This window comes from Nicotiana tomentosiformis, chromosome 4, assembly GCF_000390325.3.
Source record: "Nicotiana tomentosiformis chromosome 4, ASM39032v3, whole genome shotgun sequence".
Classification (NCBI taxonomy): Eukaryota; Viridiplantae; Streptophyta; class Magnoliopsida; order Solanales; family Solanaceae; genus Nicotiana; species Nicotiana tomentosiformis.
The window spans coordinates 95,864,245-95,877,016 of NC_090815.1; the positions used below are offsets into that span (position 1 = coordinate 95,864,245).

Below are 12,772 nucleotides of genomic sequence, written 5' to 3' on the forward strand. Positions count from 1 at the left end.
CCATGTTATGCATGTCACTGATTGATTTGTGTTGCCCTTATTGTTATTTGCTTTCTATTGTTCTTGTATATCATATTGCACAGGTTTTTATACTAGTGAGTGTCTTGACTGTACCTCGTCTCTACTCCACTGAGGTTAGTCTTGATACTTACTGGGTACCGACCGTGATGTACTCATACTACACTTCTGCACATTTTTGTGTAGAGCTAGGTATTGAAGATATCCGACTTGGACAGATTTAAAGCGGGATCGTAATGATTCAAGGTAGAGCTGTTTGGTCGTCGCAGTCCCTTGGAGTCTTCTCATTACATTGTATTGTTAATTATTATTCAAACAGTATTGAGTATTCGATCCTTGAGATCAATTCATGTATTCAGTTACAGTTCATGACTCAATACTACTAGTCTTGGGAGGTTGTATATTCATATTTGTTCCGCTGTTAGTTTTGATTACTTATCTAATTAAAAAAAATGGCTTCAAAATGTAATTGAAATCGGCTTACCTAGTCTTAGAGACTAGGTGTCATCACGACACCTGTGCTGGGATTTTAGGTCGTGACACTGAATTACCAAAATCCTCATCAAAGGTTAAACTACCATTTTACCCTTTAAACTCAATCTAATTCTGTAACGACCCGACCGGTTGTTTTGAGCTCTAGCGCATCGTTCGGTGATTTGAGACTTTGTGTAGTTTCATTTCAGGTATTATGACTTGTTCGTGTGGTCGGAACTAAATTATGTGAAGTTCTGAATTTATTTGGAAAGAAAATTCTAAATTCGGAAGCCTTAAGTTGGAAAAATTGACTAAGGTGTGACTTATGATTTAACAATCTCGGAATCGGGATTTGAAGGTTCCAATAGGTTCGTATGGTGATTTCGGACTTGGGCGTATGTCACGACCCAATTTCTCCTATAGGCCATGATGGCGCCCAACGGTGAACTAACTACGTGATTACTCTTTTTTTTAATAGGCTTCCAAGTAATTAAATTCTATTTATTAAGATATTTAAGAAGTAGAAAGTTTAATAGTTAAAACGGAAGCAACTGAGTGCAATCATGGATATATAAAAACTCCAAAACCATAAAGTCTACTAGAGTGTGTGCCAAGACCTGGTGTCACAAGTGTATAAGCACTAGTAGAATATACAAAACTCTAACTATTGTTTGAAATAATATTGATAGAAAATAAGTACAAAAGATAAGGCTCTAGGTGTTGCAGGACGGCTCAGGAAGCAGCTCACCACTATGCCTCAGGGTATCGGGGGTGCGCACCGGTGTGACTGGTAGATGCACCTACCTCAGATCATGCACGGTTAGTGTAGAAATGTAGCGTGAGTACATAAACAACATGTACCCAATAAGTATCAAGTCTATCCTCGAAGGAGTAGTAACGAATGGTCGACATCGACACTTACTAAGGGCTAACAGTAAATAAATACAGAATTCTAAATAAGCATGGGTTATGTAAATAATAATAATAATAATAATAATAATAATAATAATAATAATAATAATAATAATAATAATAATAATAATAATAATAATAATAATAATAATAATAATAATAACTCAATAATAAGTAGAAAGTAAATAATTCTTTCATGCATGGTAAGTCCCCAATAAAGTTTTGTCTTATATAATTTTAGCCTCTCAAGCCAGGAAAAAATATCAAATGTATAATTACACTTCGAGTGTTATCACGCATGATTATGCCGACGTCGTACGGCCCGATCCAGAATAATGTGTACACTGCCAAGGGTCAAGCGACACAAACCATAGATGCATCTATCTACTGCCGAGGTGTTTGGCCCTCTCCACAAGAAGAGAGGATACTTTATAAACAACCGGTTTAATTGCTAATACAAGGCTAATGCACTTTAATTAAGAAGTAGAGTGCAAACATTACAATATTTCATGATCCAGGTCCTAAACTGCCAGACATAAGCATAATTAGTAGCTACGCACAGACTTTTGTCACCTCGTGCGTACGTAGCTCCCACAATTAGAAGAAAATAGCAATTTAAATAATCTATGGGGTAAATTCCCTCTTAGTAGGTTAGGCAAGAGATTTACCTTGTCTCAAAGCTCGCTTTCTGGCCTCAAATCCACTCTAATGCCTCAACTCGGTGCCGAAAAATCCGAAACTCAAATATCTAGTGAAAATCCCTCTCTAAGAGCTCCAAAAATCGCCCAAGGAATGCAATAAATGAACCCAAAATGTTTGAGTCCCGACTTTAATGAAGGTTCTGTCCAGCAGGACTTTCACATCTGTGATACCGCTTCTGTGGAACTTGGTCCGCTTCTGCGGAATTCTTCAGGCCCAGCGCGGGACGCTTCTGCGGACGGGATCCCGCTTCTGCGGACAGTGAAGCGCACCTGTGGGCCCTTCGCACCTGCGGGCGATCCATCGCAGAAGCGAGGCCGCTTCTGCGCGTGCTTCTCCGCTTCTATGGACCACTGGCCAATTGCCCCAAAGCCTCTTTGGCAGCCAAAATCATGCACATGTAGCCTCGCACCCGCTTCCAAAAGCTTGCAGGTGCGGGTACACCAGAACTGGTGTACCAACAACCCATTTGTGTCCTAATTCAATTCGTGCATCGCCCAGATTGCACCCGAGGCTCCCAAGGCCCCGTCCAAACATACCAACATGTACGTAAACATAAGACGGACTTGATCGAACCATCGGAACACAAAAAACAACACAAAAACTAAGAAACACACCCCAAAACAAATCGAATCAACCTACGAACTTAAAGTTCTTTCAACTTGCTCTAAATGCGCCGAAGCATGCCCAAACTACTCGGAATGACACCAAATTTTGCGTGCAAGTCTTAAATCACCATACATAACTATTCTTAGGCTCGGAATCATATATGGACCTCGATAATACCAAAACCTACTCCAAACCAAATTTAAAGAACTTTTAAACCTTCAATAAGCCAACTTAACATTAAGCACTGAAATGCTCCCGGTTCATCCAAAACCTGATTTGAACATACGCCCAAGTCCAAAATCAACATACGAACCTATTGGAACTGTCAAATCCCGGTTCTTAGGTCGTTTACTCAAAATGTTGACCAAAGTCAAACTTAGCCCTTTAAAACCAAGCTAAGGAACCAAGTGTTCTGATTTCAACCTGAACCTTTCCAAATTCCGAATTAACCATCACCGCAAGTCACAAAAAAGTAAAAACACATACGGGGAGTCTTATTTAGAGGAACGGGGATCTAGAAAGAAAAATGATCGGTCGGGTCGTTACATTCTCCACCTCTTAAACAAATGACCGTCCTCGAACGAGTCTTGAATCATACTTGGAGTGCTGAATAGGTATGGATATCTGCTCCGCATATCCTCCTCGGCCTCCCAAGTCATCTCCTCGACTGGTTGTCCCCTCCACTGAACTTTTATCGCAAAAATCTTCTTGGACCTCAACTGGAGAACCTGTCTATCAACAATGGCAACTGGCTCCTCCTCATAACCCAGTCTCTCATCTAGCTGAACCGTGCTAAATTCTAACACATGCGACATGTCGGCATGATACCTTCAGAGCATAGACACGTGGAAAACTAGATGAACTCCCGACAAACTGGGAGGCAAAGTAAGCTCATAAGAAACCTCCCCAACTCGTCTCAACACCTTAAATGGACCAATAAACCTTGGGCTTAACTTTCCCTTCTTCCCGAACCTCATGATTCCCTTTATCGGCGAGCCTTTCAAGAAAACCCTCTCGTCCACCATAAATGATACATCATGCGCCTTCTGATCTGCGTAAATCTTCTGTCTGGACTGTGTTGTACGGAGTCGCTCCTGAATCAACTTTACCTTTTCCAAGGCATCCTTCACTAAATCAGTACCATATAACTTAGCCTCGCCGGGCTCAAACTTTCTGATGGGCGAACGACATCGCCGACCATATAAAGCCTCAAATGGAGCCATCTTGATGTTGAACCGATAACTGTTATTGTAAGAAAACTCGGCCAAAGGCAAGAATTGATCCCACTGCCTTCGAAGTCAATCACGCATGATCTGAGCATATCTTCCATGATCTGAACTGTCCGCTCCGACTGCCTATTGGTCTGTGGATGAAAGGCTGTGCTGAGCTCTACCCGGGTCCCCAACTCACTCTAAACGGACCTCTAAAAATGCGAAGTAAACTGAGGGTCTCTATTTGATATAATGGAGACAGGCACACCGTGCAACCGAACAATCTTCTGAATGTAAATCTGAGCTAACCTCTCTGAAGAATACGTGGTAAAAATCGGAATGAAGTGTGCCGACTTGGTCAACCTGTCGACATGGCCCAAACTACATCAAACTTCCGCAAGGTCTACGGTAACCTAACTACGAAGTCCATAGTAATGCGCTCCCATTTCCACTCGGGTATAGTCATTTGTTGAAGTAGGCCACCCAGCCTCTGATGCTCGTACATAACCTGCTAGCAATTTAGGCACCTCGCTACATACTCAACTATGTCCTTCTTCATCCATTGCCACCAATAATGCTGCCTCAGGTCGCGATACATCTTCATAGCACCTGGGTGAATAAAATACCGAGAACTGTGTGCCTCCTCTAGAATCTTTTTCCTTAATCCATCAACATTAGGGACACATAGGCGACCCTGGAGTCACAGAACACCATCCTCACTGATAGTAACCTCCTTGGCACCACCCTGCAGTACCGTCTCTGTGAGAACAAACAAGTGCGGATCATCAAACTGACGAGCCTTGATCTGCTCGAATAGTGAAGACTGGGAGACCACACATGCAAAAACTCAGATGGGCTCTGAAATATCCAACCTCACAAGTTTTTTAGCCAAGGACTAAATGTCCAAAGCTAGTGGCCTCTCCTCTGCTGAAATGAATGCCAAATTACCCATACTCTCCGCCTTTCTGCTCAAGGCATCCGCAACTACAGTAGCGTTGCTCGGATGATAAAGGATGGTAATATCATAATCTTTTAGTAACTCAAGCCACCTATGCTGCCTCAAATTGAGATCCTGCAAGCTGCGATGATCGGTGTAAACCTCACATGACACCCCATAAAGATAATGCCTCAAGATCGTAAGAGCATGAACAATCGCGGCCAACTCCAAATCATGTACATGGTAATTCTTCTCGTGGGACTACAGCTGATGTAAAGCATATGCAATAACTTGCCCTTACTAAATCAATACACAACCCAAACCAATACGTGAAGCGTCACAATACACAGTATACATCCCTGAACCATAAGGCAACACTAGCACCGTTGCTAAAGTCAATGTTGTCTTGAGCTTCTGAAATCTTACCTCACAATCATCGGACCATCGGAACGGAGCACCCTTCTGGGTCAATCTAGTCAAAGGAATTGCAATGGATGAGAAACCCTCCACAAATCGATGATAATAACTTGTTAACCCCAGAAAGCTCCTGATCTCAGTCGCCGTGGTAAGACGAGGCTAACTCTGAACTGCCTCGATATTTTTGGGATCTACCTTAATACCCTCGCTTGATACTACATGTCCTAAGAATGCCATAAAATCTAACCAGAAATCACACTTGGAGAACTTAGCATATAGCTTCTGTTCCCGCAAGGTTTGAAGCACCACACTCAAATACTGCTCGTGCTTCTCCATGCTACGTGAGTAGATCAAAATATCATCAATGAAGACAATGACAAACGAATCAATATATGGCCTAAACACCCGATTCATCAAATCCATAAACACCGCCGGAGCGTTAGTCAAACCGAAAAATATCACTAGAAGCTCATAATGGCCATATCTAGTCCGAAAAGTCATCTTCGGAACATCAAAATATCGAATCTTCAGCTGATGGTACCCCGATCTCAAGTCGATCTTAGAGAACACCCTAGCACCCTGCAACTAGTAAAACAAATCATCAATACGTGGCAACGGGTACTTGTTCTTAATGGTAACTTTGTTCAACTGGCGGTAATCAATGCACGTCCGCATAGTCCCATTTTGTTTCTTCACAAATAACACCGGTGCACCCCAAGGCGACACACTCGGTCTGACGAACCCCTTTGCTAGCAACTCCTCAAGTTGTTCCTTCAATTCCTTCAACTTTTTCGGAGCCATGCGGTACAGTGGAATAGAGATAGACTGGGTTCCTAGAGCCAAATCAATACAGAAATTGATATCACAATCGGGTGGCATGCCTGAAAGATCAAAAGTATACACATCGGAGAACTCGCGGACTATAGGAACTGAATCGATCACCAGAGTCTCTATAGTAGTATCCCAAACATAGGCTAGATAATCCAAACAACCCTTATCGACTATGTGTCGAGCCTTCAGAAAGGAGATAACCCGACTAGATGTACTGACAGACGAACCCTTTCCACTCCAATCTAGGCAACTCTGGCATCGCCAAGGTAACAGTCTTGGCATGACAATCAAGGATGGGGTGATATGGAGACAACTAATCCATGTCTAAGATGGCCTCAAAGTCGGTCATATCGAGCAACAAAAGATCTGCTCTAATCTCATAACCCCATAATGTAATAATGCAGGACCGATAGATCCGATCCACAACAACAAAATCGCCCACCAGTGTGGACACATAAACAAGAGCGCTCAAGGACTCATGAGGAACACCCAAGAATTGAGAAAACAAAGATGAAACATATAAATATGTAGACCCTCGATCAAATAGTACTGAAGCATCCCTACCGCAGATAGAAATAATACTTGTGATCATGGTATCTGAGGCTATTGCATCTGGTCTATCTAAGAAGGCATAGAATCTGGCTGGAGCACTTCCTGGCTGGCTTCCACCTCTAGGACGGCCCCTACCCACCTGCTCTCCACCTCTAGGTGGCCAGACGGCTGGTGGGGAAACTGGTGCTGGAATCATAGGCTGCTGACCCTGTTGCACTGTCTTGCCCCGAAGCCTGGGGAAAAACCTCCGCACATGACTAAGGTCCCCGCACTCGAAACAACCTCTCGGTACGGTGGACTGCTGACCTGAAGTCTGACCCTGAAGGCCTGAATACCCACTGGAGGATCCCTGAGTAGCTGGTGGGTGGTAGGAACTCTCTGGCATGGTGCTAAAATAAGGTCGCACTAGAGAACCCGAGGACGTGGCGGTGCTGGATATGTGGGCCTGCTAGATTGACCCTTGTCCCTAGTCGGGGCACCACTGAACTATCTAGAATATCAAAACCGCTCATCCCTCCACGCCTGCTCCCGGCTCCGCTAACGGACACTCTCAATCCTCTGAGCAATCTCTACAACTAGCCCGTAAGAAGTCCCCATCTCCACCTCTAGAGCCATGATGGCCTGGATGCCAGAGTGAAACCCGACAACAAACCTCCGCACTCTCTCTACATCGGTAGGAAGTATCATAAGTGTATGGCGAGATAATTTAGAGAATCTCTCCTCATAGTCGGTCACCGACATCTGGCTCTGCTGATGCTGCTCGAACTGAAACCGCAACTCTTCCCACTGAGAGGGTGGAATATATCTGTCCAAGAAGAGACGTGTGAACTAATCCCAAGTCATGGGAGGAGAACTTGCTGGCTTGACAAGAAGATAGGACTTCCAACATCTACGGGCCCTGCCCTCCAGCTGAAAAGTGGTAAAGTCCACCTCGTGGGACTCCAAATATCCTCATGTTGTGCAGTTTGTCCCTGCACCGATCAATAAGGTCCTGGGGATCCTCATGTCGCTCACGTCCAAAGATAGGAGGATAAAGCCTGGTCCATCTGTCCAAAATCTTATGCGGATTGTCGGCCGCAGCTGGTCTGGGCTCAGGTATAGCTGCTGCAACTGGCTGACCTCCGCCCTGATAAGTGGGGATTTTAACTACTTATTTGCGCCTTTTGACTTCTGTTTTAGTTCAAAACTATTTAAAGGTATTCCGAAAACTGATAAAATATGCTTACTTTCAGGAGTATTGGAAAATGAGCCATTACGATGAAATCAAACTCAAAAGGAGTGCTTTTGAACAAGGACAAAAATCAAGCACAAAAAGCTAAAGTGTGAACCGCAGAATTTTGTGTGCGGCCGCAGAACATGAAGAAGAATTAATAGAGCTACAATGTAAGGTGAGGACCGCACAATAATTGTGCAGCAACAGAATCTAACTCCAAGCTCATCAAGAACTGCAGACCGCACTACAATTGTGCGGCTGCAAAAATCAAATGTGTGGCCACACTCAGAAGTGTGCGGTCCGCAGAACTCAAGAGACGTAGCCGCAGTGCAGAATTGGGTGGCTGCATATCCAACTCTTGTCAAGAGAGGAAGCAAAGTGCGGACCGCACACATAATTTTGCGGCCACAGAACCTCCGAAAGGGCAATTTTATCCGAAAATTCCAACTTTATATAAATAGACTACTTTCACGAAATTAGGGGAAGTTTTGAATACCAGAAAGTCTGTAGCCACTTTTCTTTACTCTTTTAGGCAACTTTAGCTCATCTTGTTGATTTTACATTGGATTTTCATTTATTTATCTTTCAATATGAGTTTTATCATCTTTTCTTCTTTATTTTCTTCATTACCCACTATGAGTAGCTAAATTTCTAGCTAGGGTTGTGACCCAACCCTAGTGTGGGAACCTAATGGGTGTTTAATTTAGGGCTTATTTATGGTTGGGTGTGTATTATTTAGCCTAGTTCTTGCTATAATTGTAGAATTAATGGTTGCAAACATTGGTTCAAGCCTATTTGATTTGGTCTCTACTTGAGAAAGAGATACTTAGTCTAGGAAAACTTGGCTAACAAGAGTTTGGGATGAAATCAAGAGATTGATAGTCCCAATTAAAGGGTTGAACCTAGAGATAGTAAAACCCGACTTGAGCAATTTGTCAATTGTTTAGTTCAATACCCATTTGGACTTGAGAAAGCCAAATTGGGTAAAACCACTCTCTTACCGAGAGGTATTGAGTGGGTATTTGAGTGTTGATTGCTATAATACACCCCGACCAGCGAAACTCGCTCTAAAGCTCGTGACCCATTAGGCAAACACCTAGGTGGAAGCCACAGCCCTAGACCTTTTACACATTTGAAAAACAACAACAAAAACATTCTTCTCTAGTTTATATTTTTCAATTGCAATCCTTAGTATAATTTTTTGGAAGTGCAACTTCGACAATTCACGTGCTTAGACCAAATACATATAACTAATCCCATCTACGATCCATGTGTATTCGATCCCCACTCCTAGTTGGGTATTATTATTGCAATCGACCGCTTCACAACCCCAATTTGAGGTGTGACTTGGGCGAGATCAATTTTTTGCGTCATTGCCGGGGAGCATAAAAACGGATTTAGCTATATTTTTGGTGAAACACTTTTAGGTGAAACAATGGCTCTCATCAACAATGATCCTCTCGGAAACATGCCTTTGGGCGATGAGGACGTCGAAGATGACCAAGTTAAAGAGGTTCCTCTTGAACCTCAAGCAAATAGACGGGGTCGACCGCCTCAAGACAACGTTCCCGTTCTACCCCCAAATCCACCAAGAGCGCGGTGTTGCCGAATTAAGGGTATGCAAGTTCCATAGTCCCGCCCCTCATTAGGGCAGGCAACTTTCAAATCACAAATTTTATGGTCACATTGCTAGAGAAACGGGGATTCTTCACCGGGGCTCCGAATCAAAATGCGTACAAATACTTGAAAGGTTTTGTGGACACTTGCTGGGGGAGTAAACAGACCAACGTCTCCGAGGATGATCTAAGGTTGAAACTATTTCCTTTCTCTCTATGGGGGAAAGCCTTGGATTTATTAGAAAGGTTGCCAAACCATTCCATCCATACATGGGATAAATTGGCGGAGAAATTTATTTCCAAGTTCTTTTCTCCCTGGCATATGGCTACTCTTATAGACGAGATTCTAGCATTCAAACAAGAACCCAATGAGCCATTGCATGAAATATGGCAGAGGTACCGAACTATGGTGAAAGAGTACCCAAACAATGACATGACGGAGGCTATAATTCAACAAACTTTCTACAGGGGGATAAATACTACCAATCAATGCGTGTCAACCAACTTGCCGTTGGAAATTTCATGACAACGCCATATGCGGAAGCTTGCGAGATCCTAGATGAAATGGCAGATACTTCATCGGCATGGCAAAGTAGAGGTAATGTTCCTCAAGATGATCCAAACGTGATTGACCTACATAAAGAATTGCATGATCATGTGCAAGCAATTACCGAGTTGACCACTACAATGAATCAATTATCCAAGAATCAACTTTAACAAGTTCAAGGTCCTAAGCAAGTAAATACAATTGAGGGTGTCAATATGATGGTAAACAAGAGAAGGCAAAAGGGTCCTCAAGTGCAAAACCGTGCAGAACATTATGTGCAAGAATATAGTGGGTTCGATCACGATGAATCTTACAATGACCAAGAGGAGGAAGTACAATATGTGAACAATGTCCAAGGGTAAAGAAACAACTCACAAGGCCCGAATCAACAACAATGGTGACCTCAAGGGAATTGGAATAATCAAAACAACTAAGGGAATTGGAACAATCAAAACAATCTAGGAAATTGGAATGATCAAATAACCAAGGCAATTATAGTGCAAAATAGTCAAGGATATTGGGGAGGCAAAAACCAAGGGGGATGGAACAATAACCAAGGAAATCGGGGGTCGGGCTTTCAAAGGCCCCCAATATATCAACAACTGAGCAACCCGCCTCCTTATCCTTCACATGGTCCAAGCTCTTCCAACAATGAGATGGGGTGAATTGAGAATATATTTAAACAAATGATGGAGAAGAAGGCCGACTCTGATGCCCAACTAGCCTCTCACAAGACTTAAATTCACAATTTGGAAATTCAATTAGGGAAAATCTCGCAAGCTTTGAACACTCGTCCTAAGGGGGCAGTACCAAGTGATACGGTGGTGAACCCAAATGGTGGGGATGCAACCACCTCAAGGCAAACAATTTGGAGCAAGCCAATGATGAAGTAAGAATTGATATTGATGACAATGTGGAGGAGACTCAAGAGAAAGTGAACCCGTATAGGGAGCACATTGTATACATACCGGAACCGGTAGTGCCAAAGGCTAAGACACCAATGCCAAGGCATCCTCCTCCATACCCTCAAAGGCTTGCCAAGAAAAATGGCGAGAACCAATTCAAAAAGTTCATTGAGATGATGAAAAGCCTATTTATTAATGTGCCATTGGTTGAGGCTTTGGAGCAAATGTCCGGTTATGCAAAGTTCATGAAGGATTTGGTGACAAAGAAGACGTCGATGAATTGTGAGACTATAAAGATGACACATCAAGTGAGTGCAATTGTGCACTCAATGGCTCCTAAATTGGAAGATCCCAGTGCTTTCACAATCCCTTGTACTATTGGAAGTGCCGACTTTGCAAAAGCTCTTTTTGATCTTGGGGCAAGTATCCATTTGATGCCCAATTCGGTTTTCAGTACTTTGGGAATTGGGAAACCAAGACCCACATCTATGAGGTTACAAATGGTGGATCGTACTATGAAGAGACCATTGGGTATTATTGATGATGTGTTAGTTCGTGTTGATAAATTCATCCTCCAGGCGGACTTTGTGATTCTTGATTATGCAGTAGACTATGAGGTGTCTATTATTCTAGGGAGACCTTTCCTTGCTACGAGGAAGGCTCTTGTTGATGTGGAAGCCAGTGAGCTCACTTTCTGGGTGGGTGATGAAAAGGGGGTTTTCCATGTGTGCAAATCTATAAGGCAACTAAATTGCAATGAAGTTTGTTCGTTTGTGGACTTGGTGACCGATGTGATTATTGATGATACTAGTGCCATGATGAATGTGAATGATACTTTGGAGGCCGTTTTTCTCAACCTTGATGATGATGAGAAGGATGGCTATGTGGAATGTGTGAATGCATTACAAGAAATTGGGTCTTACACTTATGAACCCCGCAAATTGTCCTTGGATCTTGAAAATCGGAAGACTCCTCCAACAAAGCCCTCAATCGAGGAGCCTCCCACTTTGGAGTTAAAGACATTGACTCCACATCTCGGGTATGAATTCCTTGGCCCTTATTCTACATTACTGATTATTCTTTCCTCTTGTTTGACTAACGTGCAGGTAGACTCCACATTGGCGGTGCTACAAAAGAGGAAGAAAGTTATCGGATGGACATTGGCGGATATTCGGGGTATAAGCCCCACCTTTTGCATGCAAAAGATTATTTTTGAGGAGGATGCCAAACCCTCCGTTGAACATCAAAGAAGACTAAATGAAACAATTCAATAGGTGGTCAAAAAGGAGATCATAAAGTGGTTGGATGTCGGGGTTGTTTACCCCATTTTCGATAGTTCGTGGACCTCTCCGGTGCAATGTGTCCCAAAGAAAGGGCGCATGACGGTGGTCACCAATGACAAGAATGAGTTAATTCCTACAAGAACGGTGACTGGGTGGAGAGTATGTATGGACTATCGCAAGCTCAACAAAGTCACAGGGAAGGATCATTTCCCACTACCCTTCCTTGATCAAATGCTTGATAGGTTGTCCGGCCATGCTTTCTATTGTTTCCTTGATGGTTATTCCGGCTACAATCAAACTTTTATTGCTCTAGAGGATCAAGAGAAGACTACTTTCACATGTCCCTATGGTACTTTCGCATTCTCACGGATGCCATTTGATTTATGCAATGCACCGATGACCTTTCAACGGTGTATGATAGCTATCTTCACGGACATGGTGGAGGATTTCCTTGAGGTTTTCATGGATGACTTTTCAGTGGTCGGGAATTCTTTTGATGATTTCTTGAAAATTTTGGATAAGGTCTTGGCAAGATGTGAAGAGACGAA

The 12,772-nt window shown here is 43.0% G+C and overlaps 1 protein-coding gene across 1 annotated transcript; it reads right to left on the minus strand.

The window, feature by feature from the left end:
* Positions 1–6,421: 6,421 nt before the first annotated feature.
* Positions 6,422–6,856, minus strand: LOC138910180 (uncharacterized). Its single transcript, XM_070201402.1, has one exon. It carries the CDS (start codon positions 6,854–6,856, stop codon positions 6,422–6,424), a length of 435 nt encoding a protein of 144 aa, XP_070057503.1.
* Positions 6,857–12,772: the final 5,916 nt, after the last annotated feature.

Excerpts from the sequence above, each read along its gene's own strand:
- LOC138910180 (XM_070201402.1), bottom strand. The coding sequence starts at position 6,856 with ATGATTCCAGCACCAGTTTCCCCACCAGCCGTCTGGCCACCTAGAGGT.